Source organism: Cyanistes caeruleus, chromosome 14 (genome assembly GCF_971803275.1).
Source record: "Cyanistes caeruleus chromosome 14, bCyaCae1.hap1.1, whole genome shotgun sequence".
Lineage (NCBI taxonomy): Eukaryota > Metazoa > Chordata > Aves > Passeriformes > Paridae > Cyanistes > Cyanistes caeruleus.
The window spans coordinates 12814885-12828964 of record NC_141714.1 but is presented as its reverse complement, the minus strand read 5'-3'; the positions used below and the strand labels follow the sequence as shown (position 1 = coordinate 12828964).

The following is a 14080-nucleotide window of genomic DNA, read 5'->3' as shown; positions in this document are numbered from 1 at the left end:
CAGGGAGTTGGCTACAGGCTGAGGGTGAAAGCAAAGTTTTGTTTCAGGCTTACAGGCCCTGGAGGTTCGGAAATCCCTTCTTGACTTATTTTCCTCACTGGCTGTAAGGAGGGGAAAAGATGCATATTGTAAAGTTAGATTCAGTAATAAAAATTCTGTAATAGAAGAAGCTGTGATTTATCTAGAGGGGAAATAGTTTGCTCATGACATCTCAGGCTGGACTGTTAATAAATCTTGCCTTTGTAAGCTTGTATTATTTCAGAATAAAATTCTAAAATTGAGGGCCAGACAGCAGCCTATTGGTGTCATTAATCATTGCCCCAAACCACTTTATTTCCTCAGCACTATTGTAAACACTGACTTCTCATGAAATAGTTTAATGTATTAATTCACTGGAAGTGGTGCTCTTCCTTAGTCTGAGACACAGACTGGGGTGTAGGAGGGAGTGCAGGTTTGCTCTGGTTACTTTGGATATTTGCCACTGAGCAAAGTTTCACTTTCTTGCTAACTGATAAAAACAATTTTAAAATCCCATGTTCCCATATGGATCTGGAAAATGAGGACGGTTGGACTGGTGGTGAAAACATGCTGCTTGCTGGAACACTGCTGTGAAACAAAACCTGAAAACCACTGAATCCTCATTAAAAGCAAACTGACCTCCACAATTTGGTTCAAAGAAAAATTACCCTGGACCTTAGAGCTATCCTGATTGTTTTCTTTGTTCTTGAAGGTATCTCCCTTTAAGAATAAATACTGACCTTAGTGACTGTGGCAAGATTCCCTCTTGCAGAAAACCAAATTCTGGGGCTGGTGCAGCTCTTCAGGCTCTAAATTAACTTCCCTGGGCTGTCTGTAGCACTTGCCTACAGCAAAGGGATTTTAGAATCCTATTACTGAGCCAGTAACAGCACAGGTATGCCCTGAATCCCTGCCTCTCCAAAGATGGGGCTGTAGGGTCATGCATGAGTTGTCAATCTGGGCTGTACAACTCCTTCAAATGCTCTGTCTCCTTGTGGACCCAACTCTGCTGAAATCTGTGTGCCAGCTCTGCTGTGAGCAATGCTCTGCTCATCCTGGTTAGCTTGGGGAAGGAGGCTCCCAAGCCCTGCCTGTCCATGGTGGCAGGAAAATCTCACTTGCCTGAAGAAAGTCTGGGGCTGCTGGATTTGCCATGTGTGGTCAGTAGATGTGATGATGTCCCCAAAGAGGCTGGGATCTGTTGTGTGCAAAGCTCCAGTGTCCCTCTAGATTCTTGTTTTCTCCCTCAGTCTAGTAGGTGACACTATCTCACTAAACACACGGTGCTGCTGTGGCTTGGTGACAGACTGTGAAAGCAAATGTCCTCGCAGAGCATTCTTGGGCAGCAATAAAATACCTGGTTGTAATTTGCTGCCAGTGTTAAATGGAGAGCATCATTGACAACATGATAAAAACAACTGCAGAGCTGACCTAGTGTTTTTTAGTTTAGAAAATAAGAGGTGCTGTGTTTCATTACCATCTATTTTTAACATGTGAGGGCTGTGGTATTTAGACGTAAAAAGAGACATTCTGGAGATTGTTTATGAAAATACAGATGTTCTGTTGTGAAACTTTAACACCAGACTTGTCACATGTGCCCAGAGTCATCGTGGTCAGTCCTGCTTCAAAGCTGCTGTTGCCCAGAGCTGGAGGGTTCCCGTGACTTGTGCTGGGACACTCTCTGAGGATGTGCTGTGTGTATTTACTGTGTGTCTTTGGTTCCTATGGGTGTCCTTTGAACAATGTTCTCCTTGATATTTTTGGTGTGATAAAGTACTGGAATGGTCTGCCTGGGGAGGTTGTGGAGTCACCACCCCTGGATGTGTTTAAAAAAAGACTGGATGTGGCACTCGGTGCTGTGGTTTAGTTGAGGTGTTAGGGCATGGGTTGGACTTCATGATCTTAAAGGTCTCTTCCAACCTTGTGATTCTGTGTGGCCATCCTGCTGTGTTCCCATGCCCTGCCTGGATTCAGCAGGTCCCCAGTGCAGGTTGCTCTCCTTAAAGCTCTTGGACATGGTGTGGGGGTCATGGTTTTGCCCCTCTGTTTTGGGTCAGTTCTATCAGGTACAGGCACATATCTAAAAGCTTCTGCTGCCTTTTCTCTTCCTCAGACCTCAACAGCAACGGGTTCATCTGTGACTATGAGTTGCATGAGCTGTTCAAGGAGGCCAGCCTGCCTCTCCCTGGGTACAAAGTGAGAGAGATCATCCAGAAGCTCATGATCGATGGCGACAAGAATAAAGATGGGAAGATTAGTTTTGAAGAGTTCGTCTATGTAAGTAATATTTCTGAATTGCCAGTGGCCTGGGGGGGCCCTTTTAGACAAAGCTAAGGAAGACTGTAGAAGAGGCTGAACCTGACTTCTCAGCCACTTACCCTAATCCTAATTTTCTTTTGACAAACTGGTCAATTCTGAGGACTAGCCATGTAAAAATCAGTTATTTGTACAGGTATCTGCATATGATCAGTCTTTTGTGCTGTTGTTGACAGCCTTTAGATTTGGACAGAGGAGAACTATTGGTTGGTTTTTGAACAAAAAACAACCAACTAAAAATAATCCATGTGGTTTTCCTATAGGATAGCTTCATTGGAGGCCAAAATACTGCTTCCACATGAGGTGACAACTGGAAAAAAAGAATTGCAATGATCCAAGCTTACAGTATTTACTGGAAGCTATTCAGTTTTTCCAGGCACACAGATGAATGCTTGTTTTCCCTGTGTATCAGTATAAATTTCTTCCTCCTTTTAATGGGACTACAAGTATTTGCTAAAGAGTTGAAAGGGCATTTCAAGACACACTTGGATTTGTGTTAGGTGCCGATCTAGGAAAATTCAAATCTCTTGCCTTGAAAGGGAAGAACAGGAGTAAGGTGATAGGATCAGTCTTTTTTTGTAGAAATAGGCCAGAATTAAAAAATTTATTTATTTTTACAAAAGCACAAGGCTTCTGAGATAATAAAATTCTTCCTCCTTTTGATGCTCTGATGACTGAATGCTGAAGGAGTAATTAAAGCATGTGCAGTAGATTGAGGGAGATGTTTTCATGTCAGTTAGTTTTCTTGATATTTCTTCATTTATCTTCACTTTCTGTTCCTTAATTGTTTTCAGACCCTCTGAACTTTTTGAGTTCGGAGTCAACTAGTAAGTTGGAGTTTGCAGTTTGTAAGCACTTGCATGCTGGGTGCATGTTTCAGCTGTTGGTGTGAGCTGGTCCATAACTCTTAACTTTGCACTAGGAAGTAAAAATTACTAGAAATAAATCTCTTCTGTTGCATTTGAAAGGTACCAGTGATTGAGTAAAGACAAAATGTCTTAGGGCAGCTGAGGTGTACATTAGCAGCAATGCTTAGCTGCATGATTTTTACAAACTGAGCTCTTGCTCTGAGCATTTTTGCTGGAGTTTATGGTACAAAGAATGACATGAACTGACTTTACATTGGGACCAAGTGACTTAGTGGTACCTCAGCATCAGAGTACATATTCTCAAGAAGATATGCAATACCAGTAGTTAACCCAGGAAATTTTAAAATAAATAGATCTAAAACAAAGCCCCTGTGGTTAAAGCCAACCAACCAGAAATCCCCCAACTTTTGGGCTCTCAGATCTTCCATCAGCTTTACCTGATCAACCTCTGCATGCCATCAGGAGATGATTTAACCACACTGTATCATCATCTTGACTTGCCACCCTCCCTGTGTTTAAGGGACAGGGAAGATGAGGTGTGACAGCTAGCAGCCTGGTGCTCTAGTGACACCTCTGCAGCCTGGTGTCCTCTCCTTTCAGCAGAAATGTGTTGTCCTGCTTTACAGTGCTGTTTCACTGTCTTTTTCTGGGTGGTGTTTAGAGAACCTGTGCACATTTCATTTGTGTTTTCAGCTTGGTTGAAAATAATTTAGTTTAATTTTGGGGCAGTTACAGTAGGCTTTCCAGCCACTGAATGTGTTTTTTACTAATAGCTGCTCAGTTCTGTAGGGCCTTGGGGCCACTAATAGTAGCATCCAACCTGTGCAAATGGTACCTGCAGTCTTCCTGTGCTAAAGCATCTCTTCTGCCCTCCAACAAGAGGGTGTTTTGCCAATTAGCCAAAGCCTGCTGTTGAGGAATGGGGAATCTTTACCTGCAGCACTCGTTGTTTCACTTTACTGCAGATTTGACTGTTACATGCTTAAAGAGAATTGTTTCTTGGGTTGTGGACAAAGTCTTTTGTGTGAACTAAAGTCACAGTCTCACGAGCATCTGGCTTATGCAGAAAGGTTAAAATTGCACCACAGCTTTCTCAAGTTTGGCCCTGCAGGACCTGCTGCATGTGTTACCTGTGCTCAGACTGCAAAGGTTTCATGTTTTTTTCTTGTGATCTCTCCTGAAATCTACTTGTAAAGGTAAATATATGCAAGCTACTTCATGCCTAATGCTTCTGTTTCAATAGGCACTTGCAGTGTGTGTTTGAGAAAGTGAGGTGACTCTCTGCCCACTGTCCATGTCAGATTTAATACCACTACACTCTTGCTGGGCCTTCCACATTTGCTGATTTTACTGTGAATTTTGCTTTAAAGCTGAGGAGAAATAGCTCCTGCTGTGGTCCTTTTTGTTTTATGAAGATGATTTTTTCTTGTCTAACAGAGCACTTTAAATTGTAGATTTTCCAAGAGGTGAAAAGCAGCGATATTGCTAAAACATTCCGAAGAGCCATTAACAGGAAGGAAGGAATCTGTGCCATTGGGGGCACCTCAGAGCTCTCCAGCGAGGGGACCCAGCACTCCTACTCAGGTACCACTCTGCTTCCCACTCTTCTCTTGGGTTTTTGGAGGTCCTGTACCAAAACCAGCCCATTCCTACCACCGTGCCACGTGCTGTGCTCTGGTTCTCTGAGAACTGAGTGATCTCACATCAGGGTGAAAGCAGGACAGAATTAATGTGCTGCAAATTTAACGTTGTATAAGTTAAATGTGTTCTTATTTGGTAACTGTGCTTGCTGATGAAGTCCTTGTGTCACACACAGTATGATAAAGTTGTTAAGTAACAAGTAAATAACAGGAATAATTCTGCTAGTTGTAAGTGAGAGTCTTCTTTCTTTAAATTTTGTGTGACTAATGAAATGTGTGGTAATGATAGTGGGGTTGTTATTTCCCTGGGCTATTGTACTCTGCTTCTTTTGGGAAAATCTTTGTTATGAAAAAACTTGTATTAAATTTATGATTGGTTATCTTAGAGGAAGAGAAATATGCCTTTGTAAACTGGATAAACAAAGCCCTGGAAAATGATCCCGACTGTAGGCATGTTATTCCAATGAACCCAAATACAGATGACCTGTTCAAAGCTGTGGGAGATGGGATTGTGCTATGGTAAGTCATGATGGCTCCTGAATAAAAAAAAAAAAAATAAAAAAAGAATTAAAAATCACAAAATAAGTTTCCAAAACTGTAGTTAGGGGAATTTTCATCCTATTCTAGGCTGGCAATGAAAGCCTGAGAACCATTGTGTGATGCCTCAGCTTTGGTGCCAGCTGATATTTTCATCCAGTGCTTTTGTTTGGGTTTGTGAGGGGGTTTGCTGAGGGGGCAGAAGGTGCTTTGTGGGAGCAGGAGCTGTCCTGGTGCAAGCTCAGCCTGGTGCTGGGTAGCTTGAGGAGGGGCACATGAGATAAATAGCCCATTCTCTTGGATGTTCAGGCAGACAGTGTCCTCTGTGGGAATGTTAGAGACCTTATTATGCATTAACTCAAAAATGGATTTTCTGGGAATCTTCTTGTCCTTTTTAATAAATGCAGTAAGTAAGTTAGGTGACTTAATCTGTTACATGCTAAGAACAGAAGACATCCAGGGCTGCTAAATACCAGCAACCTTCTGTGTATGAGGTTTTTGTTGTTTTTATGGGTTAGGTTCATTTGTTTTACTGTAAGTGAATTAATGTAGTGGAGAACTGGAATTTCAGTAACTCTGTATCAATACACAAAGTTAGTTTAAGTGAGTTACCTGCTCTCTTTTAATTTCTTTTATTTTTTAACTTTAGCTCATGATGCATATTTTTAGTTTATTTCCCATTTCAAGTAATCCATGGCTTAAGGCAAAGACTGAACTGAGTAGGAAGTAGTTCATAATAGAAAGTTTAAATTTGCCTTATTTGGTGTTGATTAAAAATTCATTGTGCTCACAAGCTCCCCACTGAGCTCTCCAAGTGTTTGTTCTTTTTTGGGGCAGGTTTTCTTGCCAGCAGTAGTAAACCTTTACAATAGGAGGAAGTTTGTTGTCTTAGCAGAATGTGCAGTGGATGTCAGCAGAGCAATGAGTCTTCACTAGTTCAGGGACTGCACTGTAAATAATTCATGTGCTCTTTTTGCTCCAGCAGCTGAGATCAGTAGTGGCTGGGAACATGTTTAAAGTTTCAGGCTTAGCTATTAGTTACCAATACATTCTTGATAATGTAAATATTAACTTCTGATTTATGTAATCTTGATTTTTATGAAAAATAATTACACAAAAACAAGCAGGCTAAAGGAAATGTACTGTGGTGAGTATTGTCACGGTGCATTGAGTTTTGTTCGGATTAAATACTGAGTATTGTTCAAATATCATTGGTTTTCCTCCTAACAGCAAAATGATCAATCTTTCTGTTCCTGACACAATTGATGAAAGAGCAATTAATAAGAAGAAACTGACACCATTCATAATTCAGGTATAAAACATTTCTGTATTTTATTTTCTGAAGTTCATATTAAGATAGAATTAATGAATGTAGCATGGTGGCTCAAGGCATTATTGTAGAATGTTGGAAAGGAGCAAGTTTCATAGCTTCTCTTTAATTATTAAGTGCAGTTTTGTACTGTGCATATTTTACAGTTCTGTGGGCATGGTTCAGAAATGCTGAATTAATGACGAAATGGGTAAAGTGGATGGAATGTTTCCCACATATGATATTGCTGTGGTGATTATGTACAGCGCTGTCTTTTTTTAAACAATGTGGTTATTGGTGTTGGTCGTGTATCATTTCATAGTGGGGCAGGTTGTTTTTGTGAGGAAGCCTGTGTGTGTGTGTGTGTAAATTAGCACTTCTCTAGCCTTATTCTTGTTGATGCTACTAGAAGCAGCTAACTCAGAGGCTGAAACTAAATACCAGAGGCTGAAATTAAACCCTGGTGCCTAGTTCAGTTCTTATTGATTCAGCCTGCTGCCACCACAGCTCTCTTAAGACTTCAGCTGGAGAGTGGCTGGGAGTGTTTCCCCTGAGCTGCTGCTGCTGCTGGAGCAAGGACAAAGGGGAAGCCTCCGTTCTGCTGGTGCTGGATGAAAGGGGAAGCAGCATCTCCCTGGACTGTGTCTGACTGGGCTTTGCTGTTTGCAGGAGAACCTGAACCTGGCCTTGAATTCTGCATCTGCCATCGGCTGTCATGTTGTCAATATTGGTGCAGAGGACTTGAGGGAAGGGAAGCCCCACCTGGTCCTTGGGCTCCTCTGGCAGATCATAAAGATCGGCTTGTTCGCTGACATCGAGCTCAGCAGAAATGAAGGTAAATTCAATTCCAAGGGATTGCTTCTAAAGCATGAACACAGCATTGCTTGTGCTGTCAGCCCCAGCCCTGCCACTTCCTCTCTTCCCTCCCTCCTCTCTCCTGGAAGAAGGATCATCAGGGCATGTGCCAAGCTGAGCGTTCTGCAGCCTGTTTGTAGCTGTGCAGCAGGTTCATGCAGGTGGGTTGTGCCATCCTGGTGAAGTATCAGCCTTGGAGAAGTGGCTGAACACCAGCCTGTAAGTCAGGATGAGGCTTGGCTTGAGCCTGGCAGTGAATGAGCACATTGCTTGGTGGTGCCCATGGCTGCTCCTGCTGCAGGTTCCTAACCGTGTTGGGATGTGGCAAAAGCTGCTTGGATCCTTTTAGGATTATAGACAACTACATGTCTTTCTCAAAAAAAATTTAAAAAGGGGGGGAACTTCAGCTCTGTGGTAGTTATTTGGTTCTAAAATCCTCCTTGCTGCTGTCACTGATGCAGCTCTTGCTCTTGCTTTTTCCTTGGTGGCGAGAGACTGATGCTGCAGATCTCTCCCTGTGCTCACTTGGTCCTGCATGGCAGCTTCTAAAATTTAAACTTTTCAAATCATCTGAAGAGCTCTGAGATTCCTGCATGTGCTATCAGAGCATCCAGATGGATGAAGGGGCTTCAGTGTCTTTTATTTAAGCTTCCCCATCATGAAGTGTTGACATTGTTTGGCTTAGATTGAAAATTCATGGCAAATGAAGCATTGGGCAGCTGAAAGGGTGCTTATCTTGGCTCCTCTGGGTTTTTTTAACGATGCTAGTGAAACTGCTTGGAAGCATTTTTCATTGAGATAGAAGTGCATTTGCATTTAGCTTCCTGTCATCAGCTTAGAAGACTGCACATACATAAAGTCCAGAGAATCTTATTATACAAGAAAAGGGAAAATACTTTTTTACACTTAAATTTCTAGATAGTTTGTACTCCTCTCTGTGTAACAACCAACTCAGGAAAACTCTGCTTATACCCAGGATATTTTGACATGTTCAGTAGCTGGTATTGTACCCCCCTGAAATCTTGCTGCAGCTTGAATTCTGGCATGCAGGTTTGACTCTTCCCTCACAATCATTTTTCTTGTAGCACTGGCTGCCTTACTTCGTGATGGTGAGAATCTGGAGGACCTTATGAAACTATCCCCAGAGGAGCTGCTCCTAAGATGGGCCAACTTCCACCTGGAAAACGCAGGCTGGCACAAAATCAGTAACTTCAGCTCAGATATCAAGGTACCAAAGCTCTCCTGATTTGCAATGCCTGGGAAAAAGCTGGGAGCTGGACAGGGATGTGTTTGTCTGTGTAAATGAGGCCTTTCATCTTCAGACAGGCCCTTTCATAACCCTCATTTATTGAGTGGTCTTACCAGGGGACGTTCTGGATATTCTGTTTGAGGTCCTGCAGTGCTGTTCTTTCTTACCATGAGGATGAGCCCAGTATTGAACTATGTTTCCTCCAGTGCTGCCGTTGCTTTAATCAGCTCTGAAACTGGTATTTCTTATGTTTTCAAATGTCCTTAATCCATATTTTGGTGGAGATAATGGGGGAAAACACTTCACTGGAGAGTGAGACTTCCACATACTCTTGGCGGGTGATGGCATTTCATCTAAAATGTCGTGGGCTGGAGAGAGGAGGGGAAACAAGACCTCTTATTCTTCACACTGGGTTTAGTAGGAATGGGAGCAGGGACTCTTAAAGCTGCTTTTCACATGTGAGTGGGGGCACTGGTGAGAAATGGAGGATGGTGACTCAGAGTCAGTGTGGGACATCTGGACACTGGTCTCAGCAGTTTTCTGGAGCTTATTCACATGGCCAGCAGTTTCAAGTAGGAGAAAGAAGATTGAGATAGGGGAAAAAAAAAATTATAGTTGAGGTGTATGGGGAGCACAGATCTGACCTGTTGTGTGTGCATGGTCACTCTTATTTCCAATTTCAAAATTACTTACAGTTTTGCTGTTGGCTCTTCTTTGGTGCATCCCCTAGGCTTCCATGATATGCTGAGGACTAAAAGGACATGCAGTTGATAAATAATCACTACAGATATTGTCTCCTCCTGGTTATTCACCATCCCTGGTCTCTTTCCTCTAAGCTGTTCTAGCTACTGTGCAGACACAGAAGAGAACATTCAGACAGCTTGTAATCAGCTTTTTGCTTGGAATTTGTCTTCACTGAGCCATTTTCATCATTGCTGTGGCAGTAGGAATGGCTGCCTTGTTTAGAGGCTAGGGCTGCCTTGGGGCATCTGGGGGCCGTGAGTGTGAGCAGCATGGGGTCATTGTCTCCACAGCCACAGCAGAGGTGGCTGTGACACCAGAGCTTGTAGCAAAGGCAGCTTTCAAACAGTCAGACTGCATAATTGTCATCTTAAATATTTCTAACATTTTCCCTTTGTTTCCTTTCCTGCTGCCTGGATTTCTACTATTGTGCTCTCTTTTAAGCTTACAGATTTTGGCAATTCAGTAAAGGTACATAAGCCAATTATGCACGGTGACTTGTTAAAAATGAGCTTGAAATGAATTGTTATGGTGTATTCACTGCTGTGCAGGAGAGCTGAATTTTCTTTTTTATTCACTTCAGGATTCCAGAGCCTATTTCCACCTCCTCAATCAAATTGCACCCAAAGGTCAGAAAGAAGGAGAGCCTCAGATTGATATTAACATGTCAGGTTTCAATGTAAGTATTCAGGCTGTCGTGTCCTCATCCTGTAGAATCACAAACTGTCTGTACCCTACCACTGCCCCATGACATCTGGATAACTCAGTATCTTAATTTCTAGAGCGTGTACAGTGTCAGTGGCCCTGTGCACACCTCAGCTGTGTGCTCAGTGACTGCTTGCTGCCAGCCTGGTCACTACCCTCCAGTTAACAGAGATGATTGAGAAATCCTTTGTGGGCTTGCCCCATTCGGGGGCACGTTGACTTATTTTGAATCATCAAGTTCCAAAAGCATTAAAATTTGACAGCATGTGAGCTTGGAAAGCACCATGCTAAGAAAAATAGCAAGACAAGCCATGACAATGGCACAGCAGCAGGGGTTGGTGTGTGTGCCTCTTCCCTTCGCTCAGTTAGTGACTGATGCCAAACATGGACTTGTGACATTGCTCCAGACAGTGGTCAGAGGCTTCCCATCTGCTTTGCAGCCCAGTCTGTTCCATGAAAGCTCTTGTCCATTGCATCCCTGGCAGGAAAAGGACGACTTGCGGCGGGCAGAGTACATGCTGCAGCAGGCAGATCGGCTCGGCTGCCGGCAGTTCGTCACACCCGCTGATGTGGTCAGTGGCAACCCCAAACTCAACCTGGCCTTCGTTGCCAACCTGTTCAACAAGTACCCAGCACTTACCAAGCCTGAAAACCAGGACATCGACTGGACCCTTTTGGAAGGTGATGGCCGTATCAGGGACAAGATTAGCAGGAGGGGACTATCTAAAGTAAACAGTTGTGTCACTGGAGGCTGTGCCCTGCAGAGGTATCTCCAGTCAAGCAACACCTGTGATTTGAGGCTTCAGTGCTGCAGTGGTTGTTTACTCATTTGGGGCAGATGAGAAGGGCACTTGGCAGCCTGTTCAGCTGCTCTGACCCTGTTGTGGAGCCTGAACCTATAGGCACAGTGCCAGCAGCCTGTCACTCACCATGCCGGGGAATTTGGTTTTGCCATTTCCTGTGATGGGCAAGAAAACCTCAGAAATACAGTGACATGTTCATGGGAACGCTAATTGTTGGCACAACTGGGACTGGGCTGTGACAGCAGTTAGCTAACTCCTATGTGAAAGACCTTTCTGCTCCTTTTTCTAGAAGAAAGTGCAAAAAAAAGTGCAAAAGTGCAAAGCCCTGAGGCTTGAGAAAATCAAAATTATATCCAAGACTAGATAGCAGGGTCACCTTCTTCCTTTGAAAAAAATTATAGTAGAAAAAAATACTCTTTTCTCTGCTTAAAACCTCCTGGTGAGCTCTGCTGCTCAAAGCTCCCTGCCTTGCAAGGTGGAAATCCTTGCTCAGCTTTGAATTTGCAGAATTTGCAGTGAACCCATTTTCTGTCATGCAGGAGAGACGCGTGAGGAACGGACCTTCCGCAACTGGATGAACTCCCTTGGTGTCAACCCCCACGTAAATCACCTCTATGGGTAAGCTTCAGGCTCTTGGGAGACCCAGCTTAGTTTTTTTCTTTTTAGGGTTGTTGAAATTGCAACAACCTGTGAAGAATAGTAGTTACTCACAAATTAATTTGTGAATAATCAAATTCGAAATTTGATTCAGTTCAAATTGAACTTTGCTCAAATCTTGAAACGTTACACTTAATCCATGTTTTCCACTTCAGTGATCTCCAGGATGCTCTGGTAATACTACAATTATATGAAAAGATCAAAGTTCCTGTTGACTGGAATAAGGTTAACAAGCCTCCGTACCCTAAACTTGGAGCAAATATGAAAAAGGTAAATATGCGAAAAGACTTCAAAGGAAGCCATGGACACTAAAAATTCCTGTTTGAGGCTTCTACTAAAGTGAATGTGTTTGTGAGTGATTTTTCTGTTTAAACTCTTGTCCTGTGTAGCTGGAAAACTGTAACTACGCTGTAGACCTGGGAAAGCATCCAGCTAAATTCTCCCTGGTTGGCATCGGAGGGCAGGATCTGAATGATGGAAACCCAACGCTGACACTGGCCTTGGTCTGGCAGTTGATGAGAAGGTAGGACCCCTCTCAAACATGTGGAACTTGTCAATGGAGTACAGAATTTGGGAATTTTCTTCTATGAGAGCGTTGCAGCACCTGGAACTGGTACAAAATGATTGTAAAACCTCTGTCCTGTGGGGAGTGTCTGAGACACACCTGGACAAAACTGTGATGGAGCTGCACGTGAGAGGCTGGAGCAGACATCTCTGGACAGCCTGTTGGTGGACCTGTGATTATCCTGTGACAAGGATCACCTCCCTCTCACCTGCTCAAGTCTGCTCCACAAACAGACACCCTGAGCAGGAACATTACACAACTTTTATGTTATGATTTTTAATTGGAAATTGAGAGGGAAACATTGTGAGGCTGCTTTATTGCCCTCTTTTTTTTGGAATGGGGGAGGGAAGAAACGTAATAACAGATAAAGCTGATGTTCCTGTTCCCTAGTTCTAAAGAATTGTAAGATTATGCAAATGTAGCTCTGGAAAAAAGGTGTGTGGTAGCTCCTAATTTGACATTAGAGGTCTGAATGCCAACTCCTGAGGTAATCCACACCTTTTAGGTAATGTATTACCCCTATGGAGTCAGTGCTCATGATCAAACAGTTTAACAAGTGTCCTGAGCTCAGGCAATTTTGTGAGCTCCTATTAAATGACATGAAATGCTAGAAAGACTAAATGCTTTAACAGAACTCACACTTCAGGTAAGATACATGGTTCTTTCTTTTTGCTAAAGGAGTTTAAAGAAAGCCCAAGCCCAGAGCTGAGACTATGTAAAGACTTTCCAAGCTGCTGTGGCTCATGTTGCATCCTGGCTGCATGGCTTTGTCCTGGCTCTGTGCCTAATCTTGTTCTCTCTGCTGGTTCTCAGGTACACACTGAATGTCCTGGAGGACCTGGGTGATGGTCAGAAAGCCAATGATGATATTATAGTCAGCTGGGTAAACCAGACCCTGAAAGAAGCTGGCAAGTCCACCTCCATCCAGAACTTCAAGGTGCAGATTCCCTTCTTGCCTACAAGAGGAGACAAGTACCCCCAAAAATTTTTCATCAGCTGCAGGAACAGCAGGGGCATCTCAGAAAGGAGTTCAAACGGGACAGGATTCAGTCTGTGCTGGGAACAGGGTGGCTTCAAGCTACAGGATAGGAGACTGTTTAGGACTGCCCATGGCGAGGAATAGTGGCAGAGGAGGGGGGTGGTCAGGATCTGGGGCAGAGATGGGAGTTGAGATGCTGGCAAGCAAAGGGGCTGGAGCTGGTGTGCATTTGGAGGTGAGCATTGTGCCCTGGGCTGTGCTCAGCAGGGCAGAGCTGCTGCCTGCACAATGAGTACTTCTTTGGATTTTCAGAGCACTTGCAGTAAATTGGAATAATAGTATTGTGTATTGTCACCAAAGGAGAGGCAGTGTTTTGGTTTTCCCTCTGGTTTCACCTGGGAACAGTCACTAGCACTGATGCTTTGAAAAAGCTCATTTAAAACTTCTTTGGCTGCACGTTGCAGAGCAGCTGAATTGAGGTGAGAATTGTGCTTTAACGATTGGACACTCATATTTACCTCTCTGTCCCTGTATTCTCTAGGACAAGACTATCAGCACGAGCTTGGCAGTTGTGGATTTAATTGATGCCATCCAGCCTGGTTGTATCAACTATGACCTAGTAAAGACTGGACACCTATCAGAAGATGACAAGCAAAATAACGCTAAGTAAGTTTGCTCTCTCAAAAGCTGTTGTGCACATTCAGTGTGCTGGCCTCAAGCTGCAGGTGTTTTGGCCACAGTTAATTGCTGTGGTTTTCAGTCTCTTCTAGCACAGTACTTTTTAAAAACACAGGCAGCACTTACTGAAACGGAGTTGCTGTCCTTGCTTGTGACGCT

At 43.4% G+C, this 14080-nt stretch overlaps 1 protein-coding gene across 9 annotated transcripts in view; it reads left to right on the top strand.

The window, feature by feature from the left end:
• Positions 1-14080, top strand: part of PLS3 (plastin 3) — a 50004-nt gene that overhangs the window by 33984 nt on the left and 1940 nt on the right. For 5 of the 9 annotated variants that reach the window (XM_086850228.1, XM_086850230.1, XM_086850229.1 and 2 more), the window contains exons 3-15: positions 2132-2295; positions 4658-4787; positions 5230-5362; positions 6611-6692; positions 7359-7524; positions 8630-8772; positions 10118-10213; positions 10725-10920; positions 11582-11660; positions 11855-11969; positions 12089-12222; positions 13078-13201; positions 13785-13909. In XM_086850228.1, the coding sequence (XP_086706354.1) occupies positions 2132-2295; positions 4658-4787; positions 5230-5362; positions 6611-6692; positions 7359-7524; positions 8630-8772; positions 10118-10213; positions 10725-10920; positions 11582-11660; positions 11855-11969; positions 12089-12222; positions 13078-13201; positions 13785-13909 (1687 nt within the window). Of the gene's footprint in view, positions 1-2131; positions 2296-4657; positions 4788-5229; positions 5363-6610; positions 6693-7358; positions 7525-8629; positions 8773-9978; positions 10006-10117; positions 10214-10724; positions 10921-11581; positions 11661-11854; positions 11970-12088; positions 12223-13077; positions 13202-13784; positions 13910-14080 lie in introns of all 9 variants that reach the window. The other 4 variants (XM_086850224.1, XM_086850225.1, XM_086850227.1 and 1 more) reach the window with 1 other exon arrangement.